This window comes from Osmerus mordax, chromosome 11 (assembly GCF_038355195.1).
Source record: "Osmerus mordax isolate fOsmMor3 chromosome 11, fOsmMor3.pri, whole genome shotgun sequence".
In the NCBI taxonomy this organism is placed as follows: domain Eukaryota; kingdom Metazoa; phylum Chordata; class Actinopteri; order Osmeriformes; family Osmeridae; genus Osmerus; species Osmerus mordax.
This window is the reverse complement of record NC_090060.1, coordinates 13187980-13209770: the sequence shown is the minus strand read 5'-3', so window position 1 is coordinate 13209770 and position 21791 is coordinate 13187980. Positions and strand designations below refer to the sequence as shown.

Here is a 21791-nt window from a genome sequence, read left to right as displayed (position 1 = left end):
AACAGCAGTGACCCTCAGATGGCCAACACTGTCGAACGAATGAGTTTATACCTTTCCAGTGCAGTATACGTTAGGCAAATTGTCTATGTCCAGTGTCATGAGGTCCTCATTAACATATATGAAACAAAACATCTTCCTGCTTTCCCAGTGTAGCAGAGGGATCAGAGTCAGGTGGGGGCTGGGGGGTTGTTGACCTGGTGATGCCACCTCGATTCCCCAGTCAGAAGTATTTTTCTTCTGCTACTGACAGAATCACTACCTCTCTGCTCTTGAAGTCCCAGAATGCAGTTAGGTGAAAGGCCATGTTTGACAAAACTACCAGATACTCAAACAAGGAGAACAAAGTGTAGCCTGTGAAAGTCAGATAAGAAAGGAGGCTATTAACAATACCACCACCATGGGCACACCTACACTGCAACGAAAGGAAGACCTTGAAATAATGTTAAATATGTATATTATACTTACTCCCAGGTTCACAATACATGTTGTGTTTCCAGTAAAAGTAAGCAGCGAGGAAGCAGAAAGACACGTTGAGAGTCAAGAACCGGATCTTCCAGTGATAGGATTTAAGGTCCTGTGAAGAAGAAGATACATGTCTGACAGCACCAGGATACATTTGTGGGTATGTTACTTTGAGTGCAGGTGACTAGCACAGTATGGATGGAATGATAATACACATGGTTAACTGAGTCCTAAACATATCAGCAGTCTGTATGACACTGCAGCAGAAACATGATGAGGTAGCAGTTCTGTTGGGGAAGCACGCATTTGATGGTGAAAGAAGCCTCCAGTTTCCACCACATCCTTTCACCGCAACTATGGGCATGTCACAGGCACCATGTGTCTCAAGCAACATAATTTCCTCATTACACTAAGAGTGTTACTACAGAGGTCCTAAAGTTGCCCACAACTGTTCTGAACAAACATTTCTAATCATGCAAAATAGTTAACAGTGGACATGGGACTGGAGATGTTGTGATGACAACAGAGGAAGTGGAGGAAGCAGCACCTCACCTCTGGGCTCAGAGAGTACTTTTTAATAATATTCCAGAGTCGGCATGTTATCAACATGTAAACTAGAGAACTGAAGATGAACAGGACGAAACCTTCCTTATGGACAACTAGGGAAAAAACCATAATGATGAAGGAAGAAAAACGGTGTTACTGTCAGGTAGTCTATTGATTAGGCTTGAATGAATGTATTAAGATGAAATGTGTAAATGTTAAGAATGAAAGAGGCCACTCACAGTATGTCTCGTTAGAGGACACATAGGAGAGCAGCAAGAGACCAAAGGTTTCAGTGAGCGCACACACCAGGTTCCCGCTGTAGAGCAGCCACTGTGGGAACCTGGAGGAGAAGCGACTCTTATAGAGGTTAAAGTAGGACACGGCCACGAGGAACCGAGGAGCAGAGTGCAGCCCAATGCAGACACGCCAGATATGGCACTCTGGACTCTGGCTTATGGAGGCACTGATAGAAGGTAAATAATTAGGAACCTAAAATCATGGAAAGTGATCATTAGAGACAGGTTGATTAAAATGTTAAAATGCAGGGCAATTTGTAGATATCTTAAAAATGATTACCTGGCAATGTGTACCGGTTGAATCTTCAAAATGGAAAACGGAGGATATGAAGATGCATGAAGTTAGACCAAGCAGTGGTAGACTCACTGTGCTCACAACACATGAGGAAAAGGATAATCTAATCAGGGGCTTTTCATGCCCCAGGGTGTTAGGCGCTTGCAGCATCCTAGTGTGGATCAGGACAATAGGCCTACTGATAGATATAAATTGAATGCTATGTTCAATTGGTGAAACTATTGTTGAAAACCAAAGATGCCTCAAAGGCAAACAATAACAAATTATTGTTTTTCATATTTATTTTTGCCTTTCCGTAGGTTAAATTGCGATCACACAACTACTAAAGATAACACAATTTCTGGTAAAGAGATAACGACGTTCAAAAACGCTGAAAAGGTCCAACACGTATTCTCACGTAGGTCTCCTCTCAACAACATAACATCTTCACAACAGGGAGAACGCGGATGGTCCTCTTTCTGTAGCCTATCCTATCACCCCAATCTTTCCAATATGGGTCAATATTTATTTCACCAAAATACATTTGTTCTTTATGAGCGGTTTACACAAGATGTCTGTAAACAGATTCGGAGAAATGTTTCTGGTGGTAAGCAACCCGGAAGAGAAAGACCACGCACGGTCAGTGCGCAGGCATGACTGTAAAAGTGATGCTCTTTCAATCATAAAGCATAAACCATTTCTTTCAAAGAATTGTGGCAATGGGTAGGCTACCTAATGATCATGTAGCCGACATCGATTTCACGATTGGTAGGCTAGCATAGGCTGTCAGTGAGAATGTAAAACAGAATTTTTGGGAACTCTCCATGGTGCTACTTCGGGGGAGATTGATAAAACCTATTTAATATTCGTATTGAGGAAATTCTGAAATATTTTACAGGGATAAATCCTATAAAACTTTTTAAAATTTAAATGATAAAAAACACGTAACTCGTCTAAATCATAGTTGTTTCATAGAGTTGTTTCACATAATCACTGCAGGCTCGAGTAACTTGAACCTGACTATTCTGTCATATGTCCCGCCTTTATTGTCCTCTCATTCACACACAGCAGTGTCTTGGTAAGCACAGTGATTTTTCTGCACCAATCAACCTATTTTAATCATAGCGTCGCTGAAAGGGTCATCTGGAGTTATATTTTCTTTGTTCTTTAAGTTAAATAAATGAAACCTACAGCAACATGAAACTATGGGGAATACACGCGTCAATAAGTTTACTTCTAAGTATTGAAATTGTTCCAGGTAAGTTACCGGTTTCATTTTCTCTTTTGCGGATAATAAGAAATTGTAAATCTACCTAAATGTGGTATAGGCAACAGTACCGAACTATCTTTTGTATAAGATTAACTGCAGTTTACTGTAAATTTGAAGCAGTTTTTAATTTGTTTCACAGACCTAAATCTAGATATTCTGTATTTTAGGTCAACACATTCCTAATTGATAGTCATGCAACAAGGTGATAAAAACGGCATTGCTGTTGTGTCGTCTAATTAAACACATTGTAGAGATGTTACGGCTGATTTAATGCTCCTTCAGAGCTGTTTTGTAGACTGTGTAAACTTCTAGCCTGTCCAGTTGTTGAGGGATTTTCTTATCACTGTAATCCTGTGTCCCTTCTCTGCAAAAGGCATTATTGAAAACAGAAAAGCAGTGTCAACATCTGGCTAACCTAAATCCACTGTATGCATCATAAACAGCTGACTTATCTGGCTGGTTGGTTTTTGTTGTCCCTGGTCAGTAAACAGGGCATCAGCGTCCACAAAACACACTAAATTTATTGTAATATTTACAAAAGATCTCATCTGACATTGTACAATAGGTCCAGTGGTTTTTGGATTACAGGGGAAATCAACACAATCTTGAGCATCATGCACGTGTATAAAGGCAGATTGACATTATGTCTTACCATAGATTCTGAAGGGTAATCTGCCCTGAAATCCCTCAACTCACAGTGCGCTGCACCATCTGCCATGTGTTTGAATGTTCCCTGAAACCATACAACATTTGCCTGCATTTGCCACTCTCCTTTACACACAGATCTGTTTGTTAACCCATCACATGATAAATAACTATATTTTTTGTTCATTTTGTAACCATATTGCAGTATGTGCAGTACTTACAGAGTAAAAATTGGTCTTTTAACCATTTCCAAGCCATGATGCCAGAGAGGTGGTGATGTATATGTGATTTATATGTGATTTATGTGAAGAGTTTCACATTAAAGAGTTACCAAGTATTAAAAGATGATCAGACAACCTGAAATTCATATTTGTTTAACTGCTGAAGTGCTAAACGTAAAGTATTTTCTCTCTCTAACCTGGTCAGTCTGTTGGAGTGCTCATGGAAAATACGCACAGAAGCTGCTGAAGGATTTGTTCAGCAACTACACCAGTGCTCTGAGGCCAGTGGAAGACACAGACAACATCCTGAATGTCACCTTGCAGATCACCCTGTCACAAATCATTGACATGGTAAAATCTGAGAAATATAATTTTATGCTGTTGGTACAATAACCTCTATAATCACACATTGTATATGTATTTATCTTCACATTCATATTCAGAATATTCTTAATCATGTCAAGTAACCCAGAATAACAGGTAATCGACAGAACAAGTGCTGGTCAGAGGACAGATAAAGGCATTAATTTGAAAAAAAAGTTTAACGCTGTTCCATCTGTTTCAGGACGAACGCAACCAGATATTGACAGCATATTTGTGGATACGGCAGGTGTGGACAGATTCCTACCTCACCTGGAATAAAGATGACTATGACGGGCTTGATACCATCCGTATACCTGGTAGTTATGTATGGAGACCTGACATTGTCCTATATAACAAGTAGGTCGGAATGGTATTGAGAGATATAGAGAGAGCTCTCAACTTTGACTATTCACGTTGACGGGAGGCACAAGCTGAACGTTCCTTGAAGTTATTTGTTCATGGGAGTGTTCAGAAGGTGGTGAGCAGGCTGAAGGAGATGACGCTCCATGATAGCTTCTCAAACTGCTTGTCTTGTGCCTTTACCTGTCCCTCGTATTGAGTAGTAGACACTTTATTAGTCAAAACTGAGAGTGGATTTGAATTGATCTTGTATCTGTTCCTTTATAAGGTAAGTTACATTTGATGAGAAAACAAAACTAAATTAAACATACAAGACATGACTAAACGGATATGCATTCATCACAGTCACGTTTCACGCATTTGCATCTCGCTCCTCCTTTCTCCCAGTAGTAACGTCTGTGTATTGCAGTGCAGATGACCATTTCACAGTCCCCATGCACACCAATGTGGTTATCAGACATGATGGACAGATCATGTGGGACTCCCCGGCCATCACCAAGAGCTCCTGCAAGGTGGACGTGTCCTACTTCCCCTTTGATTCCCAGCAGTGCCGATTCACCTACGGCTCCTGGACCTACAACGGGAACCAGCTGGACATCACGAATGCCCTGGACAGTGCGGACATAGCTGACCTGGTGGAGAATGTGGAGTGGGAGATTCTGGGAATGCCTGCTAAGAAGAACGTCATTCTGTACGGGTGCTGTGCCGAGCCTTACCCTGACGTGACCTACACCCTCAAACTCAAGCGGAGGGCCTCCTTCTACGTCTTCAACCTGCTCATTCCGTGCGTGATGATCTCCTTCCTGGCTCCTCTGGGATTCTATCTGCCCGCTGACTCTGGGGAGAAGGTGTCTCTGGGGGTGACAGTGATGCTGGCTCTCACAGTCTTCCAGCTGCTGGTGGCAGAGATCATGCCTCCCTCGGAGAATGTCCCACTTATCGGTGAGCCCAATGATGTTTCAGTCATAAAAATGTTTCAGTGCACTTTTCCTGAAATGCTACCTACTATAATCAAGATTGTAGATATGTATCCATTTCTGTGGACTGTTTGTAACTAAACCCATGGAGCTGTGAATATGAAGTCTTGTTCATTCTGTTCATGTTTTTCTATCTCTTCTCCCCTCAGGAAAATATTACATTGCCACAATGACCATGATAACAGCGTCCACTGCCTTGACCATTTTCATCATGAACATCCACCACTGCGGCCCAGATGCTAAACCTGTGCCCAAGTGGGATAAAAAGGTCATCCTGCAATACCTGGCACGTGTGTGCTTTGTTTATGAAGTGGGGGAAAATTGCATGTCAGTCCAGGCAGAGAAACAGGAGCCTCCTCTCCAACAGAAAAGAGCCAACTGCTGCATGAACGGACAAGCAGGCAGAGAGGACTTCAGGGTGCGGCTGGAGGGAGGCTGGGAGGCGGTGATTCCCGAGGTGAGAGAAGACTTGGATCAGATGATGAGCCCCACTGGCTCCATGGGGATGAACCCCACCAACCACTACTGCGCCTGGAGGAATGGCATGTTCATGAGTCTGGACTGTGGGGACACGTTGAGGTCAGCCAGGCGGAGCAGGAAAGGAGGTGTGAGTGACAGAGTTGGGGGAGAGGTCCCGTGCCAAAGCCCGTGCACGTGTCAGCAGCAGCAGCTCCTCAGGAATCTGGAGTACATCGCCAACTGCTACCGTGATCAGAGGGCCACACAGAAAAGAACTGGGGAGTGGAAGAAGGTGGCCAAGGTTTTAGACCGCTTCTTTATGTGGATGTTTTTCATCATGGTCTTCCTCATGAGCCTGCTTATCATGGGGAAGGCCATTTAATCAGAATCAGAATCAGGATGGGATTTATTCGCCATGAAAGTTTGCACAGACAAGGAATTTGCTTTGGCAGGAAGGTGCATACAATAAACATATAGGGACCTAAAATTTTAATATATGGACTATCTATACTAAGGGTACATAAACTAGCAGTACTAAGTGGGATTAGAATTAAATTAAATATGCAATAAAATAAAATATAAGTTGCCGTAATAGCTTTTCTGTAGCTGTTGTTATGTGTATATACTCTGCTTCCTGTGTGGAACAAGTATAGGTCTGAATATTCTAGAAATACTCTATTTTGTACTATTCTGTACAATACCAAACCTTATTTATTCTATCCATTTAATATCGTGCAGTCACAGTTTACTTGTAGGCTTCAATGCATCTCTTGCATATCAGGTCTTATTCTTATTCAATATTACATCATTATAGATTAAAGGCATCCTTTTCCCTGACTGTTTTGAAATAAAAAAACATTGAACAATGTGATCTTGTCAATCCATTTTATTAGTGCTTAGAACCCAAAAGTACACACTTTCTTACTATCTATATGACCTGTCTCTCACTAAATTGAACTGGTGTACTCAAACCAGGCCCCTGTTGGTGAATTCAATTATTTTACCGGCATTGAGTCTTGTGACAACCTGCATTCCCTGCTGATCTCATTATACCTTTCCAAATAGGATTATTTAATTGGCTCTGTTTTGAACACAAACATGTCTCTTGACAAATTATTATAGTTAGATTGTAAGAGGACTTCTTTAAGGGGGTCTGGTGTTACCATAAAGTATTGCGTATTACATTTTTTAGGACTGTCGTTTAACATGACAACAGAGCTTTTGCAAAGCATCTTTTATTTCTTTGTTTCTAAAAGTGTAAATAAGGGGATTTAGAACAGGAACTAGGGCACTGTTGATAATAGATATCAAGATAAGCATATTACTATTATTCTTTAATACTTTGGCACTAATATATACACAAGAATGAGCTAAATAAAAGGCCAGAACAACAGTCAGATGAGAGGAGCAGGTGGAAAAAGCTTTTATACGTCCTTCAGAGGTTGCAATTTTGCAAATGGCCAGAACTATTCTATAGTAGGACCACACAATTAACATGAACGGTATATACATAACTACCACGGCAATTGAAAGAGCCACATCAATCAAAAATGTAGTGTCCCAACAGGACAGCCAAACAACAGCTGGATAATCACAAAACCAAGATTTTACTCCAGTGTTACAAAATGGCAATTGTGATGCAAATATGACAGAGAAGCAAGGCATTAGGAGACCAGACACCCATGCTACAGCTACCATTACAGCACATACCCTCCCAGAGATTATACTGCTGTAACGAAGAGGATTGCAGATGGCTACATATCGGTCATAAGCCATGACACACAAGAGAAAGCCTTCAACAGTTTGAACACCCAAATACACATACATTTGGATAAAACAACCTGAAAATGTAATGGTAAAGTCATTCTGTAAAACCATTGTTATGAACTTAGGGTGAACACTGGTTGCTATTACTATGTCTATGAAAGACAGATTACCAAGAAAGATGTACATGGGTGTTCGTAGTTTGTAGTTTGTCATCACCAGAGTGAATATGATGAGGTTTCCAATTAAAATCATGATGTATACCACCAAGATGAAGAAAGACAACTCCACATAGAAGTTTTTAAGACCCTGCTCAGTCCCAACAATGAGAAATTCAGTCACATGAGTTACATTGAAGTCTTCAGAAGAGGGATCTATTGGTAAAAAAAAGTATTTACACAATTTGATGAAAATAGAAAGACATTTAATATTATTTATTTTATAAGGATTGTCAGAACACCTTACTCTGCATTTTCTGATCCTGCCTTTTCAAAGGATTTGATGACGTGTCAAACCGACGAACTGTTAGAATGAAAGTAAACATGCAAAACTATAACCACAAATACTCAATAAATACCCATGACCTAAAGTGAATTACCACCCACACTTACCTTCAACCAGCCCTTTGCACTGCAAATGTTCCGGTTCTATACATTCCGTAGAGACATAATGATTTATGGGGGGTGGGGGGGGGGGGGGGAACCTCCACTTTAATGGGACTGGCCTCTATCCATTTGAGAGAACAGTGCTTCTGTTCTCCTTTTTATTTCACAACACTACTGAAGTCCTACTGGACATCCAGACACCTCCTACAATTACAAGGTTTTATTATTTAACTATTTAATAATTTGTTATTTAGTATAGATTGCTCTGTGGCTCCTCACAACCAGTTAATTAGCACTGAGCAACAAAACATAGTTAATCAAATCCAGGGGAATTAAAAGAATTTAAATGGATGTTTTTCTGTATTGAACAGTTTCACCACAGGATGCATTTGTTTATTGGTATTATCACACTTGGCCCAATCGAATCCATTAGGTCAAAGGTTTGACTTGACAAACCAGTTAGAAAAGCAATCTTCTGGATCCAGACCACACAAACGTGAGCATGTAAAATGTCGTTCTATTCCATTTAAAATGGTTTAATCACACCATCGGTAGACATCAAGCACAATTAATTCATGAATATAGTTGCTGAGCATCAGGCAACACACATTATGATGGACATTAGAAATATTTCCATCATCAGAATATTATTCAAAGGGCTATTTGTGTTGATGACTGGTCATGGTTTTGTTCGAGATTAATGGTCACCATCCAGACTGAGACGTTGGATGCCACAGCATGCCCCCCCCTCCCTCCCTCCCCCCACCGGCCACCAAACATGGTTGTATCCTTTCTTCTTGCAAAACAGCCATGCTCTGTGAAGTAGCCTTGGAAACACTCAAGTACGGCATTTACAGTCTTTTGAGAGGACCATTTATGGACAATATTTTACAGCATAACACAGCTGTGATTTCTTTGTCTAGTAAGCCATCTCAGCCAAACATTTAGTTTGTGATTATAACATGACTCTCAAAGTAAAATAAAACATTAGTTTTTTAAAGAATGCTATTGTATTACTGAAACTATTATGGCATAAATATAAACTACAGCTATATCATCATCATCTTTTTATTCATTTGAAATAGGATCAGGTAGATTGGCATGGAACAGAAAATAGTTCAGCACAATGTTATTTCAGCAAATGGACACCAGAGGTCTACACAGAGACGGCTGTGACACAGTGCTGGGCAGACACACCTTCTTACAGTAATAACCTCTGTTTCACCTGTAGAATATGTCTGAAGGTTATATGGTCTGATGCAAGTCTTATTGTCATCAACCAGGAGATAATGATAATAATGGTTGGATTTACATCATGCAAGACTCACCAGTTCTAGGAGTGCATGATCCTTTTGCTGAATATTTGGACAATTTTCTGCCTCAGTGATTGTGTTTGCATGGCATAAATAATTGGGTTCAAATTGGCAGGAACAACATGAAATAAAATATAAGCCAGCTTTCTCAATTCGGGGTAGTCTGGGAAGCGATGCAAAATTATGGTCAGAAATCCAGACCAAAGCATGATGAGATACAGGACCAGGTGGCTGGCACACGTCTGTGCTGCCTTGTTATTCAGTTCCTTGTTTTTCCTGGTCCAGCAGATAACAGCAATCCTGAAATAAGTGACAGCAATACTTCCCATTGAGGAACTAAATAGCAACACAGTGAAAAAGAGTCCATAGATGTTATTGACTGTCACATTTTCACAAGAAAGCTTAAACAGCGATGCATTGTCACAATAAGCGTTGAGTATGATAGAGCGACAGCGAGACAGCCTAACAGTGAGCCCAAGCAGAACGGATACCAACAGCAAAGAGGTCCCCCAAGCTGAAACAGAGAGGGTTACCACGGTTCGGGTTGTCATTATTGAGTTGTACCGTAGGGGGTGGCATATAGCCACATATCTGTCAACAGCCATAATTATCAATATCATATGGGACGCCGAGCCAAATGTGTGACTGCAGAATGCTTGTGTGACACACTGAGCATATGAGATCAACTTTGGAGTTGAAACAATATCGTGCATCAGCCTAGGCAGTAGCACAGTGTTCCCAATGAGGTCATTTACTGACAGGTTACAGAATAGTATGTACATGGGCTGGTGTAAGCTCTCCTCTTTGATGATAAGTACAATCACTCCAATGTTGGAGATAAGAAGAGTAAGGTAGACAAACATAATCAAGAAGAACAGAGGATATGTGAACTCCATAGAAATGTTAAAGCCCTCCATTTGGAGAATATCACTTTGAAATGAATTGTTCCCATCCATTTTGCAGGGTAAATCTGAAAAAGAAATGAAATGCAAATATTTGTAAATGTGTGTAAATACATGTCATCATGGATGAAATATATGTTGTTACACAATAAGTAAATACTCTCAGGCCACAAAATATGCTCAGGACCTCCACAATGATCAAAATGCAACTAAATAAGTTACCTGAACTTCTGTCATATACAGAGGTACTACCTCACCGTTTCTGTAGCAGATGAGAATCCTGTTGAAGGTGTTTAATAATATCTTAAATGACAAGCCATCGCAGCCAGAGTGAGATATATGCTCACCTGCTCTGAAGTTATGGTCTGTCTGGCACTGTGTTTAATCTCTGCACCAGCCCAGTTTGTTTCATGTCATGCCAGTGTTTAGAAGCTTTGATTAAACAAGGCACTTTAAATAGTGGGACAGCTATAATGTCTTCAGCATATATCCAGTTTCCAAAGGTGAGAGAAAGGTTAGCAAATCAATTTCGAACTGACGTCAGCAAGGCCTGAGGGGTGTAGACTTTCTATAGACTGCAGCATCTCAGCTCTGAGGAAAACTGTATTTCTTAAAAAATGACAGTTGACTCATAACTGTCTCTTGTGTGTCATGATGCAGAAGAGCTTGAACATTATTCTAAATGTTAAAGGGTAATTCTTCTATCCTAGATATCACATGTAATTTCTCAGATAATCGTATTTTTACACTTAATGCTAGATTGATTATTACTGTCTACAGAGAGCATGAAACACTTACAACCCTACAGTTTTTTAAGAAGTTAGCAGCATTAGCTTCTTCATGGTGCCGCAATTAATAAATCTTTTTTTCTCCATGTCAGTATTTGTTTCACAAAATGTGTTGGTGTTGCGGATTTTGGTTGACATTTTAATTGACAGGAATTGGGCCAGGTAAACTGTTTCTGTCATAATTCACTACTTTCCGTTTAACAAGTCCCATTTGTCAGCATTAAGGTGCATGGTCCTTGGAGAGAGCATCACACTTTGTTGTCAAGTTCTCATAATGAGCAGGGGATACACTTATACTGCATTATGCAACAGTAACACAATCCAACTGCACTCTGAGGGCTTCTTAGGTCATGTAAGTCACATTAGGGAACTAATGATAGATATAGAAACTGACCAATTAGTGAAACTTAAAAATGTTTGTATACAATCATAAAATGTACTATGAAGACATATAAAAAGAAATTGTCATGAAAACATTTTGGTTTGTTTTGGCAACTTTAAATATGATACCCAATGGAAAGGTAAACTGTTAGATAAAAAACATAACGAATAAGAGGGTTTATATGCATCAAATTAGTGAGGTATTGCAGAAGTAATTGATTCTGGGGTAGTGTGGACAGTGAGTGTCTCTCAGACTTTGCACTATCCCTGAAGAGCATTAGTGGTATCTCTGTAGACACAGGGTTAGCACTGCTTGGCCCTCAGGCCTTCATCCATCATGACTGGAGGCCAATTCAATTGTCTTCCAGTCCACATTACTATCCCTCCAGGGTGGGCTGATTAACCTGTCCCTGCTGTCCACCTCTATGTATGTCTCTTGATAAGGTTATTGGCCTGAAAGGAAACATCTAGAGCTCTTTAATAAGGCTGTGGTCCTGACAGAGAATCTTGATCTCTTTAATAAGGCCTTGGTCCTGACAGAGCATTTAGATCTCTTTAATAAGGCAGTGGACCTGACAGAGAATCCCATAAATAAGTACTCACATGATTGTTCTTTCGCTTAAATCAGTTATATTGTATGACAGTTAGGGGAAGTTGAGTATAATTAATGCTATTTCAAGTCACACCACACGTGATGGTGGAACTAAATAATACTGCAATCTAGGTTAAACTCAAATGACCTTTCCTATCACAGCATGTTTTATCATAGAGTTAACTGTTAAGAAGAATAACATGTAGTTAACTCTGTAGTTGTGACCTCACTAATGACCCAACGGTGAGACTAGAGCGTCCCATGTGGATGTTATTACCAGCACACATCATCAGTAAACATGATCATGATTAACGACATGGGGGCATCAAGTCTCTATAGAATAATTATAATTTGTTACAGAAAATAACACACCATATAATTATATCTCATAGGACGTCATTAATTCATGTTTTCCATGCAATGATGCAATTTCTGTTATTGCATCTAAGCATGGAAAATGAAAGTGTTTGATTGACACTTTCACACCTTTAACTTCATATTAGTCAAACTAAGCACATTATGAAATACATCTGCTTCAGAAGTTTTAATATGAAAGGTGTGGGCCTGCAAAGGTCAAATGTATAATATACATTTTATTAGCAATGTAAATGTATTCTAAAATCTATGATAATACAACTTGCATTACTACATTTAGTCATTTAGCAGATGCTCTTATCCAGAACGACTTACAGTAAGTACAGGGACATTCCCCGAGGTAAGTAGGGTGAAGTGCCTTGCCCAAGGACACAATGTCAGTTGGCATGACCGGGAATCGAACTGGCAACCTTCGGATTACTAGCCCGATTCCCTCACCGCTCAGCCACCTGACTCCTAATAGCCACCAAACTGTCAACGAGCTGTATATGCAACGTAAACAGACAGGCCACATCTGTTTTCACTGATCATTGAGTTGTTCAGTGACATTCAAAGTCATGGGTATGTCCCAGCAGGCATCCTCTGTGACAACAGTTTGCTGTCAGTCAAAAGAAAATGGGAATCTTTGAAGTTTCTGTGTCGCAGAGGATGTGTAGAGTGACGTGAAGACACCTCATGACCATCATATAAAAAGACTGTTAAATGGCGTTCTGAACAGACAAGAGCTCCACCCTGGAGAAACTAACAGTCTCTTTAATGCTTTATGGTTGACTGTGCATGTAAGGCATACAAGCCAGTGATTCATTTAGTCTCGTAAATGATGTACACTTAATCTTTTTTATGGGATTTTGGAAACTTTTTCTAATTGTTTTATTTTTACAACCACACTTCAGCTGTCATGGAAAACACGTCCTTGAACAGTCTCAGTCTCCAGTTGAGCCTTGACCCTTTTTACATCCCACCAGGGGCCAAGTACCCCATATTTTTTCTCGGTCTCATCATCTACTTCTTTAGTGTATTTTGCAACCTGACTCTGCTGGCTCTGATCAGTGTGCAGAAGAACCTCCACAAACCCATGTATTTCATCCTTTTCAGCCTTCCTCTGAATGACGTGATAGGTATCACTGCAATGCTACCCAAGGTACTATCAGACGTCGTGATGGAGACAAACCAAGTGTACTATCCTCTCTGTGTGCTGCAGGGCTTCCTGCTCCACATGTACGGAGGTGGGGTTCTCTTCATCCTGGCAGCCATGGCCTTCGATCGCTACGTGGCCATCTGCCTGCCTTTGCAGTACAACTCTGTCATGTCTCCCAGAATGGTGGGGTTTATTATATGTCTGGTTTGGGGCCTTGACTTTGCCTTGATTGTATCTCTGTTCTCATTACAGACTAAGCTTCCTCTTTGCAGGTCCTCTCTCATGAATGTGTTCTGTGATAACCCATCTCTTCTTAAACTCACTTGTGACAACACAACAATCAATAACATCATAGGTCTGTTCAACACGGCTGTTATGCAGATCATCAGTGTGTCTGTCCAGGTCTTTTCTTATGTGAAGATATTAATAGCTTGCTTGGCTACGAGGAAGTCAGATGCAAAGAGTAAGGCAGTGAACACTTGTGTGGCACAACTAGTCATATTCATCATATTTGAGATTGTGGGGACCTTCACTATTCTATCACACAGATTCCAGAACATCTCTTCCGACCTTCAGAAGATTATGGGCATGTTGATATTCCTTGTACCTCCGCTTCTGAATCCAATTGTATATGGATTAAATACGAGTGAAATACGAAATAGTTTCCTTAAAGTATTTCAAACTAAAGTGTCAGTAAAGTTCTAGTCATATTGAACTCAATTTGAATATAAAAATGTGTTTGATACCAAAATGGTCCAGTGTATGGAATTGAATGAGCAGAAAATAGAGAATCAGGCAACATACACTGTCACTGAGGTTTTGCATGCCCTTAACAACTCTTTACAAACTAAATGACTAGATTAAGGTTTCAAACTCACGGGCATGTTAAATAAATTATCACAAATCCTTAACCCTTTCTCTAAGTGCGTTTTTATTCATATCCCATTCCCACTGTGAGCATATATGACGAAGCATATAAGTGAGCATCAAAGACAGTTTCCTGAAAGAAGTTAACGCTGTAATCAAAGAAGCATCAATGGTGTGATATGCAGGAAAAACAAAGATAAGCCTACAGGTGTTTGTTATTCAATCAGGCAGCTATGACATCACAGACCTGTGACTTTCATCTGACCATAATATCTATAGGTTACAGTAGGAATGCATATAGGCTATGTGAATGAATAAGACAGTACACTTAACAGATAACAGAAACAGATAATAAGAAAATAGCTGCTCTACTGAGTGTGATTGACAGAAGCACATAATAAATCCTTGATTTTTTTCTAACTTAAACTTAATCAAGCCTCAGAACTCTTGATCACTTGTTATTTGATAGCATTCAGAATCGTCTCAATGAACCAAGGTGGTTCAGTGGAGAGCATTTCAAAGTGAATTATGTCATAGAGGGATTCTCAGACTTGACGTAATTATGTCACGTGCCTTACGCATGTATTCTACTTCCTCCATTTATAAATATGCCTGCATCTGAATTAAATGTCATTTTTACTGTTGATGAGTTCAAACTACAAAGAGACGATACTAACAGTGTTGCTCTTAAAGATAGAACATATAACTGAAGGTAAGCATAATTTGGACAACATTCTATAAAGACAGGCATTACTGTTAAGTTAGTGACTACTTAGAGTACTATTAGTATGTATGAATATTCTGGAAGAAAACAATTGTATAGCCAAAAACAATGTACTTTATCTAATTAAGTAAGCTGAGAAGTCAACAGTGATAAGTTAAATAATAATAATAAGTTGATAGTCACCTGTGTTTGTAATGTGAAGACTTAGCCTATGCATCAGATAACATGCATTTTAAACATGTTGTTTTGTGTTGAAAATGATTGTGGACACCTTTGGACATTTTTCAGGTTTGGACATTTGCTAATGGAAGATATTACTCCAAATCTTACATTTAGTTTTCATCTGCAAATTGACACCTTTGACATTCCCAACCCAGTGAACTACCCAGTCTTCCTCATTGGCATGCTTGTCTACCTGTTCTCTATCATCTGCAACCTGGTCATCCTCATGCTGATCATCACCAGGAAGAGTCTTCACAAACCCATGTACTACTTACTGTTCAGTCTTCCCCTCAATGACATGATAGGAATCACTGCTTTCCTACCCAGGCTGTTGGGGGACATTGTCACACAGACCAACTTTGTTTACTACCCTACGTGCTTTCTACAGGCCTTTGTCCTTCATGTATATGCAGGTGCAACTCTTTTCATACTAGCAGCTATGTCCATCGATAGATACTTTGCAATTTGCAAGCCACTGCAATATCATTCAGTCATGACACCTTTTACCTTACGTTTCCTCATATGCTCAGCTTGGGGCTTGGACCTCCTACTAATGATAATCCTGTTTGGGCTCCAGGCTAAAGGTAATCGATGTAAGACATTTATTGCTAATGTTTACTGTGACAACCCCTCATTGCTCCAATTGTCTTGTGGGGTAGACCTTTCAGTTAACAACATTTATGGTCTTTTCATGACAGCATTAATACAGATGATTAGCTTGGTTATTCCGTTATATTCTTATGTTAATATATTATTGATATGTATTTTTAACCGGCAATCTGATGCTAAAAGCAAGGCAGTAAATACATGTCTGGCCCAGATACTAATATTTGTTTTATTTGAATGTATGATCACATTTACAATCCTGTCCTATCGCTTTTCAGACATATCCCCAAATAGCAGGAAGTTTTGTGGTAGCATGATTTTCATACTCCCTCCTGTACTTAATCCAATTATTTATGGAATAAAAACAAAAGAACTGAGAACTTCATTTTTAGCAGTAATACATAACAAAAAAATCACTAACACATAAAACACAAATTAAAGGTCTTGTCAGGTTGCTGAAAATATAAATTATGGAAGATATTTGCCTAGTAAGCTAAGCTGTCAATTCAGCTCTGTTTTGAGATTCAGTTAGTTTACCCCAAAGTATTCACCTTACTACATAAATAATACATTTATGAAATAACAATGTACTATTCTTTTTTTAATCATAATCGTGTGTGCTACTTTTGTGTAAAGGGTTGAGTTTATCTGGCATGCATCACAATTAAAAAGTGCATTTTTTTAGGATGTGTTAACTGAGTGTAAATGTCATATCTAGCATGTAGGATGTATGTTATCAAAGACTGGATTTTGAACTTTCTTAAGTTCTTTAACAAATGAATAAAAATGTTACAAATTAACTCAAATTAGTGACATCTGTTCTTTGAGCCTGGACACTGCAGAAAGTATTTCAGATTTCAAGATGAAGAAGATTAAAAGTTGGGGCCATCAAAAGGTGGTGGGGGATTGGATAACAATGTATACATTATAACATGAATATAAGTTGTGTGTATAAGAACACACGTAAAGGTGTTTTAAAGTGGGTGAGCATTAATGTGAGATTAATTATTATGAATGGTATATATTCTTATATTATACACAATAACATTCATTCCACAACAATCTTTGTTGTTTATTTATCCAATCATAATTATCTGACTTCAGGGATTGTGGTCACATGGCTTGCACATATTTAAATAGCACTGCTTTGAGGATATTGATATCTTATTCTTCAGGGTTTAAGACTGAGAGCAAAGGTAAGGCACCACTACTACACAAACAGACACAGACAGCTCATAATTCCTATCCAGATAACAAGCAGACTGGATATGAAGTGCACAGTGTTTTCAAGCAACATTCATTTCAATATGTATTCAATTGTACTGTGTAAAATTAGCAAACCATAGATACTTGACCACACATTTTAATCGTAGGGTTTATATCAAATCAAACACAGACAGGCAGATTACTGCCTTTATTTGTAGTATTTGGGTTAGTAGAAATGCCTGCTCTGGTGTAAATATGTGCTTACATATAGTGTTGTGATAAATCTAATACTGCATTTGATTTTGTATCAATATATTTCCCTGACAGATTTGAAAATTCGGCGATGGATTTGCTATCACAGGTGGATCCCCCTAACCAGACCTTCACTTACATCCTGACGATGGCATCCTTCGATATCCCCTCACCAGTGAACTACCTGGTCTTCGCTGTGGGTGTGCTGGTGTACATGTTCTCTTTCTTTGGCAACCTGACTATTCTGGTGCTTATCATCACCCAGAAGAGTCTACACAAACCCATGTTCTACATCCTCTTTAGTCTCCCACTCAATGATATTATAGGAATCACTGCCTTCCTACCCAGGTTGCTTCATGACATTGTCACACAGACCAACCTTGCATACTACCCCACATGTGTCCTGCAGGCCTTCTGGCTTCATATGTATGGAGGCGCTGTTCTTTTCATTCTTGCTGCAATGTCCATTGATAGATACCTAGCAATATGTAAACCACTGCAATATCATTCACTCATGACACCTTTTACAATGTGCAGTCTAATCACATTAGCTTGGGGCTTTGACTTTGTCCTCATGCTCATTTTGTTTGGCCTCCAGGCCAGAGCTAAAAACAGGTGCAGGAACACCATGCAAAATGTCTACTGTGAAAACGTTTCCCTGCTTCTCCTCTCTTGTGGTGACGATCTGACCGTTAACAACATTTATGGTGTTGTTATGACAGCGTTCTTTCAGATTGTTAGTTTAGTCATTCAGCTTTTTTCATACGCTAACATTTTAGCAGTGTGTGTTATGAATCGACATTCAGACACCATAAGCAAGGCTGTGAACACATGTTTGTCTCAAATTGTCACATTTGTTATTTTTGAATTTCTAGCCACATTTACAGTAGCAGCATATCGCTCACAGACCTTATCCCCAAATGCTCGAAAATTAAGTGGAATGTTGGTTTGGATCCTACTTCCTGTACTCAACCCAATCATATATGGAATAAAAACAAAGGATATTAGAGCTGTGCTTCACACACTGCTAAAGAAAGACAATAAAATAGCTCTATAATAATTGTGAGAGGGTGATCTCTTCCCCAGTTATAACAAATATTTTTATGTTATGGCCTATGTATCGTTGTACAATACACTTGTATCTAAATGAATGTTTTACATGAAACAGTCAACACATACAAATAATGAAATAGGCTACTTTATATAAATGTTTGTATGAACAATTGTTGTATCGATCTTAAACATATAGTTGACACTTGATGTTTGAACCTAAACAAGAATTAAATTGTTGACATCAACACTGGCCAATTTGACTAGTAAGAATTGAGTGGTAGATATCACAGGTGATTGCTGTTCAGATTCAGTTTACTTCTCTCAGTGGTACCACTTTATATTACGAAAACATTAATAAACACGTAAATAAGTATTAATATTAGCATTTCTAGCATAGCAGTGAGTAGTAATAGTAAGTAGTTGTAATGTCAGTTGTCTTTGTCTTGTGCAGTTGGAACCCATTATCAGCTGCAACTAGAAAAGCAAAATGTGTGACCTTAACATTAAGAAAGTACAGTAGGAAGTACTCCCTTACATACTGTTCACAACTTTTACTACCCAAAAGCTGAACTCATTCTCTAAACGTGTTTTATTCATTTTGTGTATCCCATTCCCACTGTACAGTAGTGACAATGCCAGTTTACTGAGAGAAGTTAACGCTGTAATCAAAGTAGCATCAATGATGTGATGTGCATTTATAGGATCATTAATGAAGTCTCCCAGGAGTGTTTTGAAAGGAAGCAGGGTGTGGTCAACCATTTGCAATGCTTAACAGTGGAACGTCTCTTTGACCTTCTGTAGCATGTAAAGGTGATATGGTATACGTGTCTTGTTTAAAGCCCTCGTGATTTTTCAGTTGAATGTTTTTCAAAATGAGTTATGTCATAGAGTTTTGGGACTTGACGTAATTGAGTCACGTGACTTACACATGTATTCTACCTCCTTTTAAAAATACGACTGTATCTGAATAAAAGATGCCATTTTCACCGTTGATGAGAGTTCAGACTGGTACCGAGAGACAATACTAACAATGTTGCTATGAAAGATCGAACATAGAACTGAAGGGAAGCCTACTTTTGGCATCATTCCATGAAGACAGGTCTTATACTGTTAAATTAGTAACTAGTTACAGTAGCAATAGTGAGTGGGAATATTCTGACAGAAAACGATTTGATAACCAAAAATAAATGTTAGGTTAGTCCTTTATCTAATTAAATCATTTGAGAAGACAACAGTGTTCATAGGTTCATTGTAACCTGTGTGTTTGTAATGTCAAGGCTTCGACTAAGAATCATATAATTTACATTTTAAACATATCCATGTAATGTTGAAAAAAACATAAAAAGTATATCTTTAAGTTGGGGCTATCAAAAGAAAATGGGGGATTTTTGTACTTGGTTCCATCATATTACAGTTATCTGACTTCAGGGATTGTAGTTGCATGGACATCACATATTTAAATAGCATTGCTTACAGGAAACAAAGAAGTTATTCTTCAAGGTGAAAAACTGAGAGTAAAGGTAAGACACCCTTCCTACACAAACAATTAGAGACACAGACAGCTCATAACTCCTATCTAGATAACAAGCAGGCTGCATGTTAAATAGCACAGTGATTCATCTCTTAATCTAATGCTTGGTTACATTTTGTATTCAAATGTATATATTTTCCCTGACAGACATTATGGCAGTGGATTTGCTATCACAGGTGGATCCCCCTAACCAGACCTTCACTTATATCCTGACGATGGCATCCTTCGATATCCCCTCACCAGTGAACTACCTGGTCTTCGCTGTGGGTGTGCTGGTGTACATGTTCTCTTTCTTTGGCAACCTGACTATTCTGGTGCTTATCATCACCCAGAAGAGTCTACACAAACCCATGTTCTACATCCTCTGTAGTCTCCCACTCAATGATATTATAGGAATCACTGCCTTCCTACCCAAGTTGCTTCATGACATTGTCACACAGACCAACCTTGCATACTACCCCACATGTGTCCTGCAGGCCTTTTTGCTGCACCTTTACGGAGGCGCTGTTCTTTTCATTCTTGCAGCAATGTCCATTGATAGATACCTAGCAATATGTAAACCACTGCAATATCATTCACTCATGACACCTTGTGCAATGTATGCTCTAATCACAGTAGTTTGGTGCGTTAACTTTTCCCTCATGTTCATTTTGTTTGGCCTCCAGGCCAGAGCTGACAACAGGTGCAGGAGCACCATGCAAAATGTCTTCTGTGATAACATTTCTCTGCTAAATCTCTCTTGTGGTGATAATCTGACTCTTAACAACATTTTTGGTATTGCTCTGACAGTATTTTATCAGGGCCTTAGCTTGATTATTCAGCTTTTTTCTTACGCTAACATTTTTGCAGTATGCATTATGAATCGACATTCAGACACCATAAGCAAGGCCGTGAACACATGTATGTCTCAGCTCATCACATTTATATTATTTGAAACTATTTCCACATTTACAATAGCAGCATATCGCTCACAGACCTTATCTCCAAATGCTCGAAAATTAAGTGGAATGTTGATTTGGATCCTACTTCCTGTACTCAACCCAATCATATATGGAATAAAAACAAAGGATATTAGAGCTGTGCTTCACACACTGCTAAAGAAAGACAATAAAATAGCTCTATAATAATTGTGAGAGGGTGATCTCTTCCCCAGTTATAAAAATTATTTTAATGTTATGGCCTATGTATTGTTGCACAATACACTTGTATCTAAATTAATGTTTTAACTGAAACAGTCAACACATACAAAGAATGAAATAGGCTACTTTATATAAATGTTTGTATGAACAATTGTTGTATCGATCTTAAAACTATAGTTGACACTTGATGTTTGAACCTAAACAAGAATTAAATTGTTGACATCAACACTGGCCAATTTGACTAGTAAGAATTGAATGGTATATATCACATGTGATTGCTGTTCAGTTTCAGTTTACTTCTCTCAGTGGTACCACTTTATGTTACGAAAACATTAATAAACACGTAAATAAGTATTAATATTAGCATTTCTAGCATAGCAGTGAGTAGTAATAGAAAGTAGTTGTAATGTCAGTTGTCTTTGTCTTGTGCAGTTGGAACCCATTATCAGCTGCAACTAGA

General features: G+C 38.9%; 7 protein-coding genes across 8 annotated transcripts; 5 read left to right on the top strand and 2 right to left on the bottom strand.

Annotated features, from left to right (window-relative positions):
• Positions 1–1408: 1408 nt before the first annotated feature.
• On the top strand, positions 1409–6703 carry chrna10a (cholinergic receptor, nicotinic, alpha 10a). Of its 2 annotated transcripts, XM_067247032.1 has the most exons (5): positions 1409–1481; positions 3920–4065; positions 4280–4434; positions 4847–5379; positions 5564–6703. In XM_067247032.1, the coding sequence occupies exons 1-5, from the start codon at positions 1424–1426 to the stop codon at positions 6253–6255; spliced, it is 1584 nt and encodes a 527-aa protein (XP_067103133.1). In that variant the 5' UTR covers positions 1409–1423; the 3' UTR covers positions 6256–6703. The 2 variants fall into 2 exon arrangements, with proteins under 2 accessions (XP_067103133.1, XP_067103132.1); XM_067247031.1 differs by lacking the exon at positions 1409–1481 and having other exon boundaries at positions 4020–4065; positions 4280–4324; positions 4852–5379.
• Positions 6704–7061: 358 nt separating this feature from the next.
• Positions 7062–8109, bottom strand: LOC136952035 (olfactory receptor 2K2-like). Its single transcript, XM_067246707.1, has 2 exons — positions 8103–8109; positions 7062–8011 (listed from the first exon to the last, which is right to left on the bottom strand). Exons 1-2 carry the CDS (start codon positions 8107–8109, stop codon positions 7062–7064), a joined length of 957 nt encoding a protein of 318 aa, XP_067102808.1.
• A 1466-nt stretch (positions 8110–9575) lies between these two features.
• Positions 9576–10511, bottom strand: LOC136952308 (olfactory receptor 52N5-like). The gene has a single exon (XM_067247033.1). The coding sequence runs from the start codon at positions 10509–10511 to the stop codon at positions 9576–9578; it is 936 nt and encodes a 311-aa protein (XP_067103134.1).
• A 2980-nt stretch (positions 10512–13491) lies between these two features.
• Positions 13492–14436, top strand: LOC136952034 (olfactory receptor 52B2-like). Its single transcript, XM_067246706.1, has one exon. The coding sequence runs from the start codon at positions 13492–13494 to the stop codon at positions 14434–14436; it is 945 nt and encodes a 314-aa protein (XP_067102807.1).
• Positions 14437–15626: 1190 nt separating this feature from the next.
• On the top strand, positions 15627–16577 carry LOC136952032 (olfactory receptor 52A5-like). Its single transcript, XM_067246703.1, has one exon. The coding sequence runs from the start codon at positions 15627–15629 to the stop codon at positions 16575–16577; it is 951 nt and encodes a 316-aa protein (XP_067102804.1).
• Positions 16578–17699: 1122 nt separating this feature from the next.
• On the top strand, positions 17700–18665 carry LOC136952031 (olfactory receptor 8G17-like). Its single transcript, XM_067246700.1, has one exon. It carries the CDS (start codon positions 17700–17702, stop codon positions 18663–18665), a length of 966 nt encoding a protein of 321 aa, XP_067102801.1.
• A 1679-nt stretch (positions 18666–20344) lies between these two features.
• LOC136952030 (olfactory receptor 8G17-like) lies at positions 20345–21316 on the top strand. The gene has a single exon (XM_067246699.1). It carries the CDS (start codon positions 20345–20347, stop codon positions 21314–21316), a length of 972 nt encoding a protein of 323 aa, XP_067102800.1.
• The last annotated feature ends 475 nt before the right edge of the window (positions 21317–21791 follow it).